Source organism: Pteropus vampyrus, unplaced genomic scaffold, assembly GCF_000151845.1.
Source record: "Pteropus vampyrus isolate Shadow unplaced genomic scaffold, Pvam_2.0 Scaffold7, whole genome shotgun sequence".
Taxonomy (NCBI): domain Eukaryota; kingdom Metazoa; phylum Chordata; class Mammalia; order Chiroptera; family Pteropodidae; genus Pteropus; species Pteropus vampyrus.
This window is the reverse complement of record NW_011888788.1, coordinates 9,557,201-9,575,775: the sequence shown is the minus strand read 5'-3', so window position 1 is coordinate 9,575,775 and position 18,575 is coordinate 9,557,201. Positions and strand designations below refer to the sequence as shown.

General features: G+C 34.4%; 1 protein-coding gene across 3 annotated transcripts in view; it reads left to right on the top strand.

Moving 5' to 3' along the window:
• Positions 1–18,575, top strand: part of TASP1 (taspase 1) — a 238,758-nt gene that overhangs the window by 76,801 nt on the left and 143,382 nt on the right. For all 3 annotated transcript variants that reach the window (XM_011370299.2, XM_023537442.1, XM_023537439.1), the window contains exon 9: positions 15,966–16,085. In XM_011370299.2, coding sequence (XP_011368601.1) covers positions 15,966–16,085 — 120 coding nt within the window. The remainder of the gene's footprint in view (positions 1–15,965; positions 16,086–18,575) is intronic.

The following is an 18,575-nucleotide window of genomic DNA, read 5'->3' as shown; positions in this document are numbered from 1 at the left end:
ATGCTCACATAGGGAAAACAAGCAGACTCAATGCACACCATAATCTAGATTTCATAAATATCAGTTTCAGACAGCTAGCCCTGGATATTACTGGAAGGGACTCTTTTATTCTTAGAGTATTAAAAGAGGTTGAGGGTATTGTTTGATCTCAACATTTTTGATGTTTCAAACCTTTTTTTCCTCTTCATTTTTCACAAGCATATTGTTGAAATAGTTTCCATGTCTTTTTCTTTAATAACAGATTTTACAGTTGAATGTACATAGAATTCTTTGCCTCCTCCCACCACTTTTATGAAGTAATTTAAGTTTTCAATTAATTTCATTGCTTTTTTAGGTAAAGCAGTTCTTATATAGGGTAGTGAAATGGAAGATAATCAGACCTTTTCCATTGTGTGGATATCTTTCATTTTTTAATTTCTAATGAACAAGTTTAGAAAATTTTGCAATGCTTTATACAATGTTGTGTGTTCAAAACCACTCTAAAGAGATGCTACAACTTTTAATTTTGTGTTCTTTAGCCACCACATAGGGACATCAAATTGGCCACATGTTTCAGAAAGGAAATGTTGGGCCTTGCTTTGTGTGCTTCATATAAATATATTCTATTCTTTTGAAGTATATTGTGGGTAACATTTTTCCCTTTTATCCACCATCTTGAAATTATTATGTAAACGCTTAACTGTATCATACTAAATCACTGTATTTTTGCGTGAGAGGTAGGCTAAGATCAAAGACAATAAATGCACACAAAACAACATGTTTTCCTCAGATTGTTCTATTTGTACTGTGTACATATCTGTGCATTATAAGTGTAGAGAAAGGAGTAATTAGTATTTTATAGAAATTTACTCATTTTGGAGTTTCGGTGTGTTTCTCAAGAAGATGGTTAATGTATAGATATATGAGTAAAAAGAAGTTAGGAAATTTCTTTGACTCCTCTTTACATAAAGAAATATACTTTATATATTTAAGGTTTTTCATAAAACTAAAAATCCATCCCATGGAATGATTATCTTCTGTTTGAAATTATTTGACTCGTAAGTAATATTTTAAAAATTACTTTTGTCTTACCTAAGACTATCTTGATTACTGAATAAGCCTATAGAATTTACATATAAATAAGTAGGTAGGTCAGTGACTTAAATAAATGTATTATCAGATTACCACCACCTCATACATTTAGATAGGTAATGGAGCCTGATGAGAATTCCTTTGCAGTATAACTTGATGGGAATTCTTTACTTGTCTATGGTTTGCAGTTCTTTATGTCAATTAATCAGTTACCTAAATCCAGAACTCTCAGCCCCTGATAGTTGGGCAATTGCAGTATTTTTTCCCCTTGTTTCAGGAAAAACGTCTAAGTTCTCATATAAAGATTCAAAAGCTGGTAGGTTGGGTTTCTTCCCAAGTCTTCCTTAAACCCACACTCAGCTATGCCTTAAATACATACTGACTCTTAAAGTTATAAGTGAGATAAGATTGAGGCAAGATTGAGTGGTTAGCAAATCTTGACTGCTGTTTTTATTTTGTAATGGAAGGAACCTGTGGTTTTCCAGGAGGCTTGTTATAAATTGACTTCAGATATTGTCAGTCTTATAAATCTTCTCTCAATTTTTAGTATTCAACAGCTCTGTAGAACCTCCTTTAAATTTTAGTGTTTAATGCAATCAGTGGAGGGGAAAAGGAGCATTCCCTCATTATTGTTGGAATAGTTTCAGTTGCTCTTGTATATAGTGTAGAAGGCACTGTGTTGTAGCTTTCCTAACAGGAAATACTTTCGGTGAATGGAATTTAATAGGGACTGTATAGAAGCTTTCCTGTCTGGGAATTGGCTCAGACTGTGATGTTAAGAGCATTAGATTTTAAGTCAGAACTTTTAAATATCCTCATATGGTATTACCATGCGCTAGTGACCTGAGTTGACCCATCACATAGTGATGCTTACACATGCATAGCTATAAGACCAACAGAATAAACCAGTGCATAAAAAAGACAATTGTGTATGTGTGCGTGTATACACACACACACAGAGATCAATAATTAAAAACAAATAATTAGGTTGAAGGAAAACTATTAGTGAATCTTTGAAGGCTTGATTGGGTCACCTCTTCCCTAATCAGCCTAGAAGATTTTGAATGAAGAGTCAGGAGCTATTTTAGAATTCAAGACCTGAGGCTGGGATTACTTAAGGAGTGGTGGGAGTAGGACAGGCTGAGAGATGGAGTATAGTGGACTAGGCCTTCTAATCTAGGTCTGCCATTAACTAACCCAGAGACCTTGGACCAACATGGAGCCTCTCTAGACTTTATTTTCCTCAGCAGTAAAGTCAGCATGCTGGACCAGATAATTACCACGATTCTTTCCAGCTTGGTAATTCTCTAATATATTTTTGTGGGCAACATGGAATTTGTTCAAACCTCCTTGATCCTCTCATTAAGAGATTCTTTATTCTAGTGTTTCCTAAACCTGGCTGACCATTTGATTCATCTGGGGAGTTTTAAAACTACAGATTCGGAGACTCTACTCTCAATATACTGAATCAGAATCTGCATGGATAGGTAATGTTGGACCAGCATTTGAGAATCATTGCTTTGTTCTGCTTAAATGTCACAGTGAGCTTAGAAAAGCACCTGCTTAGTTATCATTGGTTAAATAAACAGAACATTCCAGAAGAGTTGGGAATTGCATGATTGCATTCAGTTAATAACTTCATATCCACTTTCACTAATTTAGTTCTCCTCTAGGTAGACTGGAGCTCTTTTCTCCTTGCTCCAGAATTTGTCATTGTCCAAAGGCACCTAACATAGCACCCATTTAATGAAACTTTGTTTAAATAGATGAATCTAAATTTATATTTCTACCCCCTTTTTCATGCCTTAAACGATTCCAACTGCTTATTACATAGTTTACTTCTTAGATCCATCATACGCAAACTCAGCATGTCTAGAGTCAAGTTTCATCACTCCTGGACTACTGCAGTAGCATTCTAACCCATGTGCCCATAAGTGCTGTTGCCCCATCTAGTGAGTTCTACACACAGTATTCGTGGAACCATTGAAAAATGCAATTTGATTTTGTCATGCCCTTGTTTTAACTCTTCAGGCAGTTCCAACTGTTCTTAAGAATAAAGTGTAACTCCTTAACAGAGCCCTGGGCTTGATGAGAGCAAGTGCCTGTCTTTCCAACCCTTTGCTATCTTATTCCCTTTCTGGGTCATGTTGTTCATCAAGGGTTTTCCTGAGCCAAGTCTTTTGTTCCTATGATTCCAGAGCCCCGGAATATTGTCTCTCCTTTGCCCTCTCTCATTTTAAGCTGTCATGCCACTCTAACTGCCTGTGTTAGTGTGGTCGTTCGATGTGTTTCTCTTCCACTAGAGTGCAGGTTCTAGGAGGACGGGAATTGTATCTGTAATAGTTCCCATGGTTTCTTAGCTTGGCATATAAGTGCTTAGTAAACATTTGTTTAATGAATACATGCACTGTTCTTTAGTTTTTGCCTGTTTCTTTTGGGTACATTTAGCACTATCAAGTCCATTCCTTTTCACCTTTGATGGTTGGACGGTTGTAATATCTTTATAACTGGCTTCCCTGCCTGTTTCTAGCCTTTCTCTGTTCCTCTTTAGTCCTATGTATTATCCAAAGATACATTTCCTTAAAAATACCTGCATTGGTCTTGCGTTTTCCTGGAATAAACTTTAATAGAATGTTTACTGTGTGTAGATTAAAACTCAAACTTTTTAACCTGACTTTATGAATCCTTTTGAAACCTGGACCCAACCAACTTTTCCATTCTCTCTCTTTTGGAATAATCTTTTTCTCTTACTAAATATATTTCTCTATTGATTTTTCATGAATTTGCTGAAAGTTTTCACTTCTAAGATTTTGCTCATGTCTTTTTCCCTTCATGGAATAAATAATAATTAATAATGAAATACCAGGCACTTTTCTGGTTACTGAAATTCTAATCTAAGTCCTCTTCAACAACCAGCTTGAATGTCATCCATTAGAACATATTTCTTTCTTTTACTTAGTACATGGTATAGACATTCAATAAATACTTGTTGAATTGAATTATCTACACATTTACCATTTTGAGATTGCTGTGTGTGGTTATTTTATCATATTTGTGTAAGCTTATGGAGGCATGAACATTTTGGTTTTTTATACTTAGCACAATGCCTAGAAACAGTGCCTTCATTCAGTACACATTACTAACTTAAACATTTACAATTAATGATTTTAATATTAATTTTGAGAGAAACATTGTTATTTTCTTTAATTGTAAATCTTATGGTCTTTCAGGATAAGTTTAAATCTATTATTTAATTGCTTCAAGTATACATTGCTCCAAAGCTGTGCTTCACTTTTAACAATAAGCTTGCATCTGGGGATATGATGAAAGAAGAGAGTTAAGTTATTTGAAATATTACTGATAATATTATTGCACTTCCTCAATATTGTATTGATCTAAAGGTACTATATAAATAAGTGATGGAAAAGACTGTCAGGAAATAATACCTTGAAACAGCCTACAATCTCACCTGACCATTCCAAAGAGGTGAGGCAGGAAGTGCCCACAAGGGGGCGTGCCCATCTAGAGAAACTTGACTGAATCTCTTTCCTGTTATGTAGATAAAATGGCAGTTTCATAAATGCACTTCTAGACCTTGTGTTATTTTCTAGGAAAAAGAATGACCCCTCACCACAACAAGAATTTCTACCCATTTTCTAGCACCTGTTTATTTTGGTTATGTGATTTTCCAAGGAGGGACAGAAAAGAATGGAAATGGAGATCGCCTTACAAACTAAGAAAGGTTTATGAAGCTTGTGATTGTGTGTGTGTGTATGTGTGTGTGTTTTCCTGTGTTGAGAGCATTTTAATTTTACAAGTATTATCATCTCTTCTGTGGTCATTTTGGGTCATTTGCCCAAGAATAGGCACTGTTATATTTTCATTGCTCCATTGATCTGTGTAGCCTAAGGTTATGAGGCATTCACCAGCAAGTCACCAGCAAGTACACAGGCTCTGAGTGATGTTTCCACCAGAGGTCATGGCCTCATGGAATTGTTGGTTTTTCTTTTCAGTACTTATTTTATCTTTGACTTCAACGTTATCACCAGCAAACATGTATTGAGTGCTTATTTATAGATATTTAACTAGGTTTTAGGGAGTAAATAGAGCAAAGGCATCTAGGCCCTGACCATTGTATTTGGTCCATTATATTAAACCGTAAACAGAAATCATGCCATTTGGTATACACTAAAAGAATGAAACCATCAATCAGAGCTACAAGAGTTAGGATGTAGAAACCACTTTTAGCTCACTAAGTTTCTCATGGTAGGCTTTATGGAAGAAGAGGAATTTAAGCTGGGTCTTGAATAAAGGATGGGACGTAGATGTGTAAGTGCAGAGAAAAGAGAAAGTCCTAGGTCTGGAAGTATGTGAGTAGATAAGCTTGATTGTGCTAAAGTTTCTGCAGGACAGCAATTTCAAACTCATATGCTTATGGGGGCCAGGCAGGTAGCCTAAATGTGTGAGGCAGTCTGGCAAGGTGGAGCAGCTGGTGATGCATGTTCCATTTTACGGTATTCAAAAAAATAAAATGTGTAACACTAAAAATACACTTTCCTGTCAGACCAAACTCTGGTTTTGACAACTTTTTATGCCTGTGAGGACATGACAGTTGATAATATTCAACTGTCCACAGAATTTAGTAAAGTAAAATAGACTATATAGAAATTAAGTCCATAGCCCAAATCTCCCCTGAATGTCTGACTACTCCTATTTGTGTTAATTGTATGTAGGAGCAAATATGGAGAATATTTTGAAATATGTATGTGGTCTATCCTGGTGGCTAGTTGCATTAAACACAGACTTTTGAGTGTTGGGAGTCTCTGAAAACATGATTGAGGTTCATTTAAATGGCATTAGAATTTCTAAGATATACTATCATAATTAGTTTAGATTGTATTTTACATCAAAATATATTTAGTTCCTTTACTGCTCTTTGTAATTCTTTGATTTATTGCTATTTTCTAATAAGATTATAAGCTATTGAGGAATAAAAGAAGAAAAAGTATATGGGCATTTTTCTCTTTGCTTTTTAATATGCTTATCTTTAGTAGTTATGTATTTATGATTTTGAAATAATTTCTCTTTTTGTGAGTATATTCTTAATTGTATAGTCAAATAGATACTGCTGTACCTTAAAGATCTCATCAAATAAAGTAACTTATTATTGTGTTATTAAATTAGATGTCATATATTTCTTGAATCTGGAGAGGGTTGAATTTAAATCCAGGTTAAATGATCCATCCCAATTGTCACGGTGTTTCATTGGCAGGAATAGACTCCAGATTGTTCAAGTTACCTTTTAGTCCTTTATCTGTTATTCCCCACTGCTTTAAGACTCAGTTCAAAGGCGAGTGGAGCTCTGGTATTTAAAAGAAAAAGTGTAATTTTATCCAGAGAAGGTAAATGTATGCCCTGAAATGAAAGAAAGAGCAGAGGTCCAGACCACGACCAGGTGTTCCTGAAAAGAGCCAAATTGGACAACTAAATTGAAAAAGGTTGCCTGCTCTTATTAAAGAGACTTTGCTGCTGTCTATTTAATTAGCAAGGTCTTAGCTTATGTATTTATGTGTTTTTTAATCTGCCCAGGTAATGAAGTTCATAGCCTATTAGTAAATATTAGCTAGTAGCAAATCGTGCTATCTCTGTCGTGGAAGTCCTATGTATATGTGCCTCTATCAAGTGCAACTGCCAGATAATCTTGATTCCCTCTTTCTTCCTTGAACACATTTCCCAGATGGTGATGACTGAGTTTAAGATAGTGAAGGATGACCAGCTGTCCAGTGGAAAGTGCAAAGTTAAAGCTAAAGTATAGTAAGAGTATTACTTAGAGCTTATAGGGAAGCAATTTGCAGTTAAATAAGCCGAATTGGTTAGTCAAAAATGAGAAGAATGTGATCTGGTGCCAGATGACCTAAGAGGATGGGAAGGCAGTAAAGAAGTGTTACCAAAAGAAAATATTGAATGGAGGCATGTGTGACCCATATCAAGACATAATTTCTTTATAGATAAACTGAGAGGTTTAACATTTGATAGTAAGAGTCTTGGAAGTTTATTTTGAATAGTAGACCAAAGGGCATGCAAAACCTCCTGAGATGATGATCACTCTCATGTTGTGAGAAATGAGTCTGAACTTATTGGTTGTTATGGGGACCAGCCAGAGATTTCACAGCAGTTGTTTAAGGACATGCTTTTGGGGGAAAAAAAGGTATTTAGGAGTGATGTGCAAAAGCATTATATTTGGGAAGCTCTAAATATGAAATAATCAGAAACATGTGAGGTAATAGTAAAACTGCTGAAGATAGGCTGAGTCTGAATCATGTATATAAATTGAGCAAGATGCGGTTTCATAGGGCACAGAGTTTAATTAATGAGGTTCAATTAAAAAATATTTACGACACTTTGTTAGTTGCTGCTTATATGTGGATGAGGGACAAGACAAGCTACAAAAGATCCCAGAACAAGCCAGAGTATAAAGAGTCTTCCTGGAGAGGAACTGCGTGTTTTAGGTTGGACTTTTAGGCACAGGGCTTCCTATGTGGTCGGGGAGGCCATTCAGGAAACTTGTCTGGAGTTATTTGAGAAACTTTTCTGGAGTTATTTGAAGAAGGGCAGTGTCTTGATGTGGGTTGGGAGAAGGGATGTGAGAGACATATTTGCTTTAGACAAAGTGAGAGTAAGGCTGGAATGCCAGTTTCTGCTATTTACTCCAGAGAGACAAAGCTCCTGTTGGTAGAGAAGGTAGGAGGGCCTGCTGGGCCTTTGTAGAGATTTACGTGATATGCAGAGAAAATTATTGCCTTTCAGATTTAATTCATTCAGTTCATCCATTCAACAAGTAGTTTTTTCACAGAACCAATTTTTTTTTTCTGATCTCTTTGCTTAATGTTTATTTCTCTTTCTCTGATTTTTTATCTTTGTTTTCTCCTTTCCCTTTGTGTTCATCCTGTTCTCTTTCTTTAAAAAAATTTTTTTAAGATTAGTTTCAAGTATACAGTACATTGGTTAGACATCTATATAATTCATAAAATGATCCCCCCCCCAGTTGCTCTCTCCCTCAACCTTCCACCTAGCCATCATAATAATGCTGACTGCATTCCCTATGCCATGCTCCCCATCCCCTTGACCATCTATCAACTAAAAATTTGTACTTCTTTAACCCCGTACCCTATTCTCCCATTCCCCCAATAGCCTACTCCTCTGTCCGTCACCAAATATCTTGTTCTCTTTCTAACTTTTTTAGTTGGACACTAAGCCTATTAATTTTTTTTCTTTCGTAATATCAACATTTTGCGTGTAAATTTTCCTATAAGTACTACTTTGTGTCCCACAAGTTTAGAAATGTAATACTTTTATTATCTTTCATTATTTTTGCTCTATTTAGATTTCTTGTTTGATCCATGTTATTGAGAAGTATATTTTCTTTTTTAACTCCCAAATTTTATTTATTTTTGTTGACTCTTAACTTAAAGGTATTGTAGTCAGAGGGTATATTCTGTTTGATATTATTTCTTGAAATTTGTTGTGATTTAGTTGATGGTTTAGTGTATGATCAGTTTTTGTGGATATTTATATACGCTTGAAAAGAATGTTTCCTCTCTAATTGTCGGGAACAGAATTCTGTGAACGGCCATCTAATCAAGCTTTTTATTGTATTAATCAGGTCTTCTGTTTATTTGTGATAATTGAGAGAAATGTGTTGAAATATCTCATTATGAGATATGGTTTATCAATTTCTCCTTGTTTGTCTGTTTTTGCTATTTGAGGCTGTTCTTTTTAGGTACATACAAATTCAGAATTATATCTCCTTGGTGACTATAAACTTTCAGCATTTGCCATGTAGAGTCTCTTTATCTCTCTTAGTTATTTGTATCTTAAAACTTATTTTGCTTATTAATATAGCTACATTGTTTGGATTGGTATCTTTTTGGCGTATCTCTTTTTCTCCACCTCTGCCTTTTTACTTTCAACTTTTTCATATCCTTGTGCTTTAGATATATCTCTTATAAATAACATATAGTCAGATGTAAAAACCCAACTGACATCCTAATAACACATTATTAATTTTAAAAACAGTATTAGTTTTGATTGATATGCAGGTTTGCCATTTTATTTGTTTATCCATTCCTTGTTTCATGCCTGATTATCCTTCTTGGATTATTGTCTTAGTCTGTTTGGGCTGCTATAACAACATAGCATAGACTGGGGAGCTTATAAACAACAGAAATTTATTTCTCATAGTTCTGGAGGCTGGGAGTGTAACATCAAGGTGCAAGTAGATTTGGTGTCTAGTGAGGGTACAATTCCTAGATAGCCATCTTTTTGCTGTAAATGGGGCTTTCTTGGGACCTCTTTTCGTAGAGGCATTAATTCAATTAATACGGGCTCTGCCTTCATAACTTAATCATCTCCTAAAGGCCCCACCTCCTAATACTATCACCTAGAGGGTTAGGATTTCAACATGTGAATTTTGGGAGGACTCAGACACTTACGCCATAACAATTATTTTCCTTCTACTTGAAGTATATCATTTATTTCTTCATTCATTCATTCAGTCAACAAGTATTTATTGAGTACTTAAGAGGTGCTAAGTACTTCTCTAGGTACTTAGCATATTTCATGAATAAAACATGAAGATTACTGCCTTCTTGGAGCTTCCAATATTGTGATGGAGATTGGCAATTTAAATACTACGAAAGTAAATTGTATATTTTAGAAGATGATGAGATGTTGTGGAAGTAAACAGAGCTAGGAAAGAGAGATTAGGTTTGTTCATGAGTAGGTAGTAGGGAGGATGCAGAGTGTGGTAAACTCATTTTATGTATGTATGTATGTATGTACGTATGTATATCTTTCTGTCTGTCTTTATTTTATTATTGTTCCTGAAAGGTAATTTTGTTGGGTGCCCATTTCTAGGTTTATAGTTACTTTTCTCTGAGTATCTTGAAGATATCATCCTACTGTCTTCTGGCTTCTGTTGAGCTTCCAGGAATTCTGCGTCATGCTCTTTCCTCTCTCTGGCTTTCTGGAGCTCTGCATTTTTTTTCATCAATTAGGGGATATTCGAGCCATTTTCTCTTTAAATATTTTGTCTTCTTTATTCTGTTTATTTTTTTCAGTTGGACATACATTAGATTTTCTCTCATCCATTTTTTTTACTATCTTTTATATTTTTCACCACCCGCTCCTGCTTACCGTTGAAATCAAATGTGTGTTAAATGTTATATAAATATAAATGTGTTATACTATTAAGAAAGTGTTGGAAATTTTTTTTTTGTCCTGATATTTTGAATTCTTGGTTGTGTACTTTAAGAGAAATACATCAGCTATTGATTTTTTAAAGTTTTACCCCTACATACAGTGAAATGCACACATCTTAATTGTATAGTTCCATGAATTTTGACATCTGTCTACAACCATGTAACCCACATCCCTACCAACACGTAGCATATCTCCTTTAGTCCAAAAAGTTTTCTTATGCCCCTACATAGTCAATGCCCCTATCCCAAGACAACCTCTTTCCTGGTTCTTTTTCACCACAGGGAGTTTTACCTGTTCTAAAACTTAATAAAATTGGGATCATATATTTTGTACTCTCTTGTTTCCAGCTTCTTTTATTCAGTGTGTGTCTGAAAATATTTTTCATATTATTGTACATATCACTAGTTTCTTTTAATTGCTGAGCAGTCCTTCACTGTTGCCTATATCACAATTTGTGTACTCATTCCCCTTTTGATAGACATTTGGGTTGTTTCCAGGTTTTGGCTGTTGCAGTTAAAAGTGTTATGAACATTCTCGACGTTTTGCCACGTATACTTTGATTTCTTTTGGATAAATACTTAGGGGTTTAATTGCTGGGTCATAACAAGGTGTATATTTACTTAATTTAGAATTAAAAATTTTTGATTTTAAAATTTAAAATTGTAATTAATATTTATTTCAGAAAGATAAGAAGCCAAATTGGATATCTTCATTATTATATTTTAAACTGATTTTTGAAGTCATCGAAGTGTGTCTTATAACTATTTTGATCAGATGAATACAATTTAATGATCTAGTTAATATTACATGAAGGAGCTTGTCAGAATTACCATCATTCTTAAATTCCTTAGTTTTTATTTCAACTATGGTATATCTTAGGTTTATTGTCCTTAACCAGTGGTACTTTATGGGTATAAATTAAATAATGTTAATTAAACAACATATGAAAAAGAGTAAAAATGATTTAAAGTTGTAGAAAACTACCATTGTTGGGGTTTCTTTTCAGATATCTAATAATTTAAGTCATCAATATGTTCGTCTGAAGCTCTCAGACTTTCATTTTGAAGAGAAAAAGCCCATAATTAATTATTTGAAAGATTATTAAAAAAACAAACATTGCCGTTTTCCATTTTTAATGTTGCAAGCCCCAGAGCTCTGTATGAAAATTCTGCCAGTTGGAAAACATTGTCCTTTGCTGTATTTGAGGGTTTAGAATTTTCAGATAATCTTCTGGAACTTTGTTATAGTGTGAATTTATAATTAAAGCTGTAATCTAGATATAGTAATGCTCCTAAAAGCATGATTAACCCACTTTATTTTTATTTTGAGCTAAAAATGTTTATTAGCTTTTGTTGAGTGATTTAGGGAAAAATAACAAAATTTTTTATGAAATACAAATTTTTCTCTGTTGTAGATATGTTTGACACTGACTTGTATAGTGCTGCAAAGATATTTAATGCATATTTATTAAACAAAGAAAATAAAGTATTATTTAAGAATAGATGTCTTGACTGTAGTTTTCAAGAAATCTCTTTCATAGCAGTGGACATCAGAAGGGTGATTTTCGAGAGAGAAGAGAAAGATCACTAGATGTTCTTGTATCCAATTTTTCTTTGGTTTCAGCTAAACCAGATACATGAGGATAAATAATTTTAGCTAAATCATACTTTGTTTATACACACCTGAGCCCACAGAGGCCCCATTCTAGGGGCTGGTGTGTAGGAGGTAGACATGGAGCCAGATTTGGGTCTTCTGTAGCCAGAGCTATCATTTCATTCTCAGGATACTCAAATATGGTAAAGCTTTATACTGGCATTGCTATACTGTCATGGAAGACTTTAGTCATCCGCTTTTCTCAACCGTACACTCATGCCAATTATAATGCTGCTCACAAACCTAACAAAGGTGCATTAGGAAGGTTTGGCGTATTTTCAGAAAGTATAATTCTCCTTTTATTATTGTATTCAGGACAGTTCTGCCATATGCCAGTTTCAGGATGCAGTTACACATTTGAGATATTACCCATGTTTTTAGCTATTTGATGTTGAAAAATTCTGTACAGAAGAAAGACCAAGTTAATGAAAAGGAACTGATAGATGGTGTCTCTTGGCAAATTTCAGAATTAAGAGTACAGGTTAGAGGTTTAATTTTCTTGTGGAAAGTACCTAAACTTTGTTTTAAGAGATTTATTCCTTTTAAAGTAGTTTACATGTGCTTATTAATTTAATTCTTATGATACCTGTATAACAGTCATCTCCAGTCTGGAACAGAGAAAAATAAAAACTCAATAGTGGTTAATTTCCTTACTATTCTTTTCAGCTCCAGTATATCTTAGGTTTACTGTCCTTAACCAGTGGTTCTTTATGGGTATTAATTTTTGGTTATTGGTTACTTCAAGAAAGTTTCATTTCAGTGTTTTCCATAACATATGTACTATTTCAACTTTATATACATGTGTTTATTCTGAAGAAAACTATAGTTCATATAGTTGCTTTTTAGTCACAGTTTTATCAAAGAAGTAATGCAAATGCTGTGTTTCAGTCAAGGACAATAGGTACATGTGTATCTGTGTGGTGCATGTACTTTTAAGTATTTATGGAGTGTAAGAGTATAATAGTAGTTCTGTATAGTAACAGTCATTGTGTGTTTTTTAGCCTTTCTAAGATTTCATTTCTGTACAAATGAGCATTGTGAAATTATTATGACCAAAATACCAATGTTTGTCTTTCACTCAATTTATCTACACTTCATAAAAATGCTTAAATATTACTTCATCATCCTTAGATTTGCTTTTTAGTATATGAAATCTATGAACTAATTCTTGAATATTTATGGAGTAATCCTGATTTTTGCAGGTGTTGCAAGCTCTTAGGAATATTTAGCTTAATTTGGAACAGGATTCTCTATTTTTTGCTTGGTTTTTCATTTTTAAGAACCAAGTTACAGTAAATCCATCTATGTATAATCCTTTTGACTCTTTCTACAGTAGTTTGGTTAGGCATATGAGTTCTCATAGTTCACAATACCCTGATTGAGATGCTAAGAAAATAGTTTTATAGATACTGTATATCACTGCATATATGTTATGTATCCCTGCAGTAAAATTTCTGTTTTATAGACTGCTTGGGTAGGATCAGCAGTCTCAGTTAATAAAAAAAAACAACTAATAAAAAATACTGTTTCTTGACTTTTTTTGTTGTCATTGAGGGAAGTTATTTTATAGTGTCTTTTATTAGTATGAAAGTTGTTCATTTCTAGAAGAATTAGTAGAATATCAATAATTTAAAATACTTTGTAGTATGTTCACGGTGATGTAATCATGGTGATATGCTGCTAATTGATAGTTGAACAAGATGGAGCCTAGATCTTTTAGGCTGACATGTTAGCCTTAAGTGTTTTAAGTTCTCCTTCAGCAGATTTGTGCCTGTAAAATTATTTGCCTCAGAACGATTAGAGCGGACGTTTGGCTGATAATAATCCTGTTGGATGCTAGTAGACCTATTTCTCAAAGTAGGGTCTATAGACCAGCGCCATCAGCATTACTGGGATGTTCTTAGATATACAGTCTTGACCAACACCAGATTACTCCATTAGAATCTGCATTTAAACAGATTCTCCAGATGATTTGTATGCACATTAAAGTTTTAGAAGCCCTCCTGTAGAAGACATAAGTCTTGGCATCTGGATAAGGAACAAACACTTCTCTCTGTGGTTGCTTGGATATGAAGACTTAGGAATTATTTCTTAGAATAATGAAATAAATGTTCACCTTAAAAGTACATTTCTCTTTAGGATTACCCATCTCTTCTCTAATAAAATGTGTCTAATGCATTTCTTTGATACTTTTAATCTTATCTACCAAAGAAGGTAAACTTTACTTCATTCATAATAAATGAGCGAACCTAGTTATTGTTAAGTCTTCCCTAAGATAGTGGCATCCTCTGGATTTACGTGAAATTGAATCTTGATAAAAGGAGATGGAAGCTGAGACCCTGACATGAGGATGGCATGGCATGTATCATCACTTATTAGGCATGTTTTTGTGACACCAGAGTTGTAGACATACACTTTATTTCCTCCTAATTAATGAATAAGTATGTCCTGAATGTCTGCCGTGTGCACAATGAAACAGAGTGGATCAGACCTTTTTTCAGAGAGTTTACAGCCAGGTTAGGGAACTACCTTGAAAGTCAGGTAACCTACCACCAGCAGAACTGTGGTGTTCTGGGACATGGCCATGGGGATCCATTGGCAAGACTTCTCCCCGCTATGGTTTAAAGGGAAAGTAGGGATATAGTATTCATTTCAGTCAGACCTTTTCAATGAAAGTAAGTATTGTCACAGTATAGTTAGGGGGAGTCAGAATTTTGAGCAAGAACCAAAGAAATGTAAATATCTAGATGTACCTTGTCGTAACAGACTTATTGTGATATTTGTTGTGGCATACTCTGCCTCTGAATTTTTCAGTTTACTTTAAGAAAAAATCATTTGTTTGCATTCTGCTTCCATTATTTCATGACCCCCTTCAAAACTGTTCAACTTCTGAGGTGGCCCTAGGTGCTCATGGACTTTTCTGGGGATTGCCTTAGTGTGGCACTTCAAAATCTTCTTAGCCAGGAATCCTTCAGTACAAATGAAGTCTTACTCAGTAGTGTGAGCATAAACCACATAGGAGGGGGGCTGCTCTTTTTGAACCAGGAGTGTCATGTGTACATGGGGTTGAGGATGAGGGTAGGGGGCCTCGGGTTCTGGGCACAGTTTGAAAACCATTGTCCTAGTTAAGAACACTACCATGACTGCTATTAACCTAAGGACTGGCAGTAGTTGCCCTTTTTAATATATAAAAAAGATATTTTTCTATGTAACCTTTTTCTTGCCTTCTTTAATCCTGATTTTTATCCAATAGTGTAAAGTTTGTTTGTCTTGCACAGGTGACCCAGAAATCTTTAAGGTAGGGAGACAGCTGCTTGTAGTCACTGCACGTGAAATACCTTAAGTATATGGGACCTGGAACAAGACACAGTAACACAAAGATGCCTCTCAGGAACATAGGGTTTTCTGCCATGCAATTGGCAAGCATATTGATAAAGCAGAGAAAGGGGCTTGGCATAAACTTTCTCGCAAGCAAGAAATTATAAAATAAAACTATAGCATAGTATACTTCAAGATTGTGAATATCATCCTCTTCATTTGTTGTGCTGATGATATTACTTACTTTTAGAAATTTGTATATAATATTTTAAAAATACCAATAATGGCATTCATTGGCTCATTTATGCCACAGATCTTTTCCTCTACAAAATCTCAATCATGAACTTAATCTGTGAAAATAAGAAGGCACTACGATATACTGTAATTTATATTAAATTGATTTCCCCCCTCCCTTAGAAAGGTTTATTAGGCTTGTTATTAGAGAAAAGCTTTTGATCAGGATTTTTCAGTGGAAAATAGATTTTGACTTGAACAGAATTTAAATGGCAACTTGATAATAGATAATTATAAGAGACTGTGGAATGTTCCACTTAAGGATTAGCTCAGATTTAATGTCATGATTATACTGAAAAATGCTATGTAGTCATATAAATTGTCACACAGCATGCTTAGTGAATGCTCATGCTACTTTTGCTCTATAGGAGAACGACTCAGGCACTTTGGACACAGTGGGCGCTGTGGTTGTGGACCATGAAGGCAATGTTGCTGCTGCAGTCTCCAGTGGAGGCTTGGCCTTGAAACATCCAGGGAGAGTTGGGCAAGTAAGTAATTTAGGCGTTTGAAAACTAGCTTTTTAAGTTAAAACATGGAATTTTTTAGCTTACAATTTTTAAAACATAGAGACATCTTTTTCTTTATAAAAAATAAATGCTTTCATTGTTCTTTAACATTTTTGTAGTGTAAATTATCAAATACCTTTTCAAGATTCTTAAAAAAAAAACCTGTCTCAGAGTAGTAGGGTTCTTTCTGATTTTTACAACTGGTAATCCTATGTTTTATTATTCTCAACAGTCTGGGGACTGGCCTAGGCATTTAGTAGACATGATTTCTATTTTGTTTCTTTGCAAATGTCATTCTCTTTAGGAGTCAACTACTTGACTATGTTGCTGTTTGCTTTTTAGGTGGGAAAATGATTTTAGTTATATTATGTATTTCTTCCATTCAAGGAACATTTTGACCCTCTAAATTTCTCCTCTGATTAAGCATTTCAGCTATTTTATAGACTAACCAGTATTTCAGGTCACCAACACATGATACCACCCAAGAAATCTAGATACAAGGAGGGTCTAATTTATGTACAACTAACTTATTTCCAGTTCACTTGCACATCTTCTTCACCCTCCCCACCCCATCTTCAAACTGTAGGACTATATGGAGAATGAAATTTAACATTCCATTTGATCTAGTAAGCTTTTTGAGTATAAACCAATTTGGCACATTATTTGTGGGCTTAATAAATATTTGTTGAGTGAACAAATGAATTGGACACTCTTATGGAGTCCGTTAAAGTAGTTGCAAGGAGTGTGTTTAAACTCAGTGTTTGGATCTCATGTTACATATGGAGTACTGCTTGGCTGCTCTTTGTACTTTGTCTCTCATTTTTGAAGAGGAGTTGGCATCATAGTTGCTTTAGACATAGTGGTTAGTGAATGCTTGAAGCAGAGTGATCGATCACGTGGAGGACATCTTTGCGAAGCCCCAAGTGTTGTTTTCTGACTTGCTTTTTTGTGGACATGCCATTTACAGCCTATGAGAGAAAGGGAAGGGAAAAATAATTATTTTTGTGCAACTCTTTTTCTACTTACTGTACAAGGAAGGGGATTTATGGAGAATGATTACTCAACATGTGTATAATGCTTTGAACTCATTACAAAAAGCCTTTGTCTGGTCATGGTATTTTTCCCATTATAAAATCCTACGTATTTGTCAAATTTGGAATAAGAAAACCAAAGTCGGCATATCAGATTTGTATGTCTTGGTAGAGAAGGAGAGAGAAAAACCAACAGAGCCACCTTTATTGCATTGCAGTTCCCATGATTTTTTCATTGTTTTTTGTTTGTTTTGGTTAGCAAAATAGCAACAACGGAACCAAGGGTAGTTCTGGACTATGTTAGCAGGATATTACATCGAACAATCTTGAAGCTATTCTGCCACTGCACGATGGACTGTCTTGAAAAAAGAGATAAGAGATAAACTTACATGTCTTTCTGCTCCACTTGGCTATTTTGTGAATACACAGTTTGTGAGAGCTGAAAAGTCAGGAAGGGTGTGGAGGAGAGAAGTCAAATTGCTTACAGGAAAATATAGTTGCTTAATTGGATTATATTGCTTGGATAAGGAGACATAATAATTTTGGAAATATGTAAGCATCAGTAAGAGGTAAAAACCTGTTATTCCTGACAATCAGGACAGAATGTAAGAAAATACACAAGCACATTATTTTAAAAAGCAAAGACTTTTTAAAAAGATGTGCTAAAACTAGATACTTTAAAATAGATTTAAATGCACAAATGAACTATTTAAAAATTTTAGCATATTACATTGCTCTAGATATATAACAGTTCAGATGGTGAAATGGCAATTTGAAGTAGAACTTATTTGCTTCTTTAGCTTACTATAATAAATAGAATTTACAACTGTGACATGAGAACAGAATTATTATATTTGAACCCTGTCAGCCTTCACCCTATTCACACACAAACAGGTAGTTCTGTTTAGTGGTTAAGAGTATGGACTTTGGATTCAGGTAAACCTTTATTCTAATCTCACCTTCCCATTTACCAGTCTCCTTACTATGGACAAATTATTCTATGTCTTTTAAGCTCTACTTTCCATTGCTGTAAATGGGAGTAAATAGCAACCTTACAAAGTTCTAGAAGATTAAATGACATAATGCATTTAAATTGCTTATCATAGGCTCTCGTAATAACAGCTATAGCTAGCTACTGTTTATTAGTTGCTTGGTATGTACAACAGTTGTGTTAATTCATGTGGCCCTATAAAATAATGAGATGAGTGTTTTTATTATCCTCGTTTTATAAAAGAGGAAACTAAGGCTCAGAGAAGATTAAATAGTAATATGATAAATATCATTTATATGATCTACATTTATTGCATGATAATAGCTTTAATAAAATTTTACTACTGAAAAGAAGGAAGCCTTTTTAAAAAATAATTTTATTTTTCAATTACAGTTGGCACACAATATTATATTAGTTTCAGATGTACAATATAGTGATTAGGAATTTATA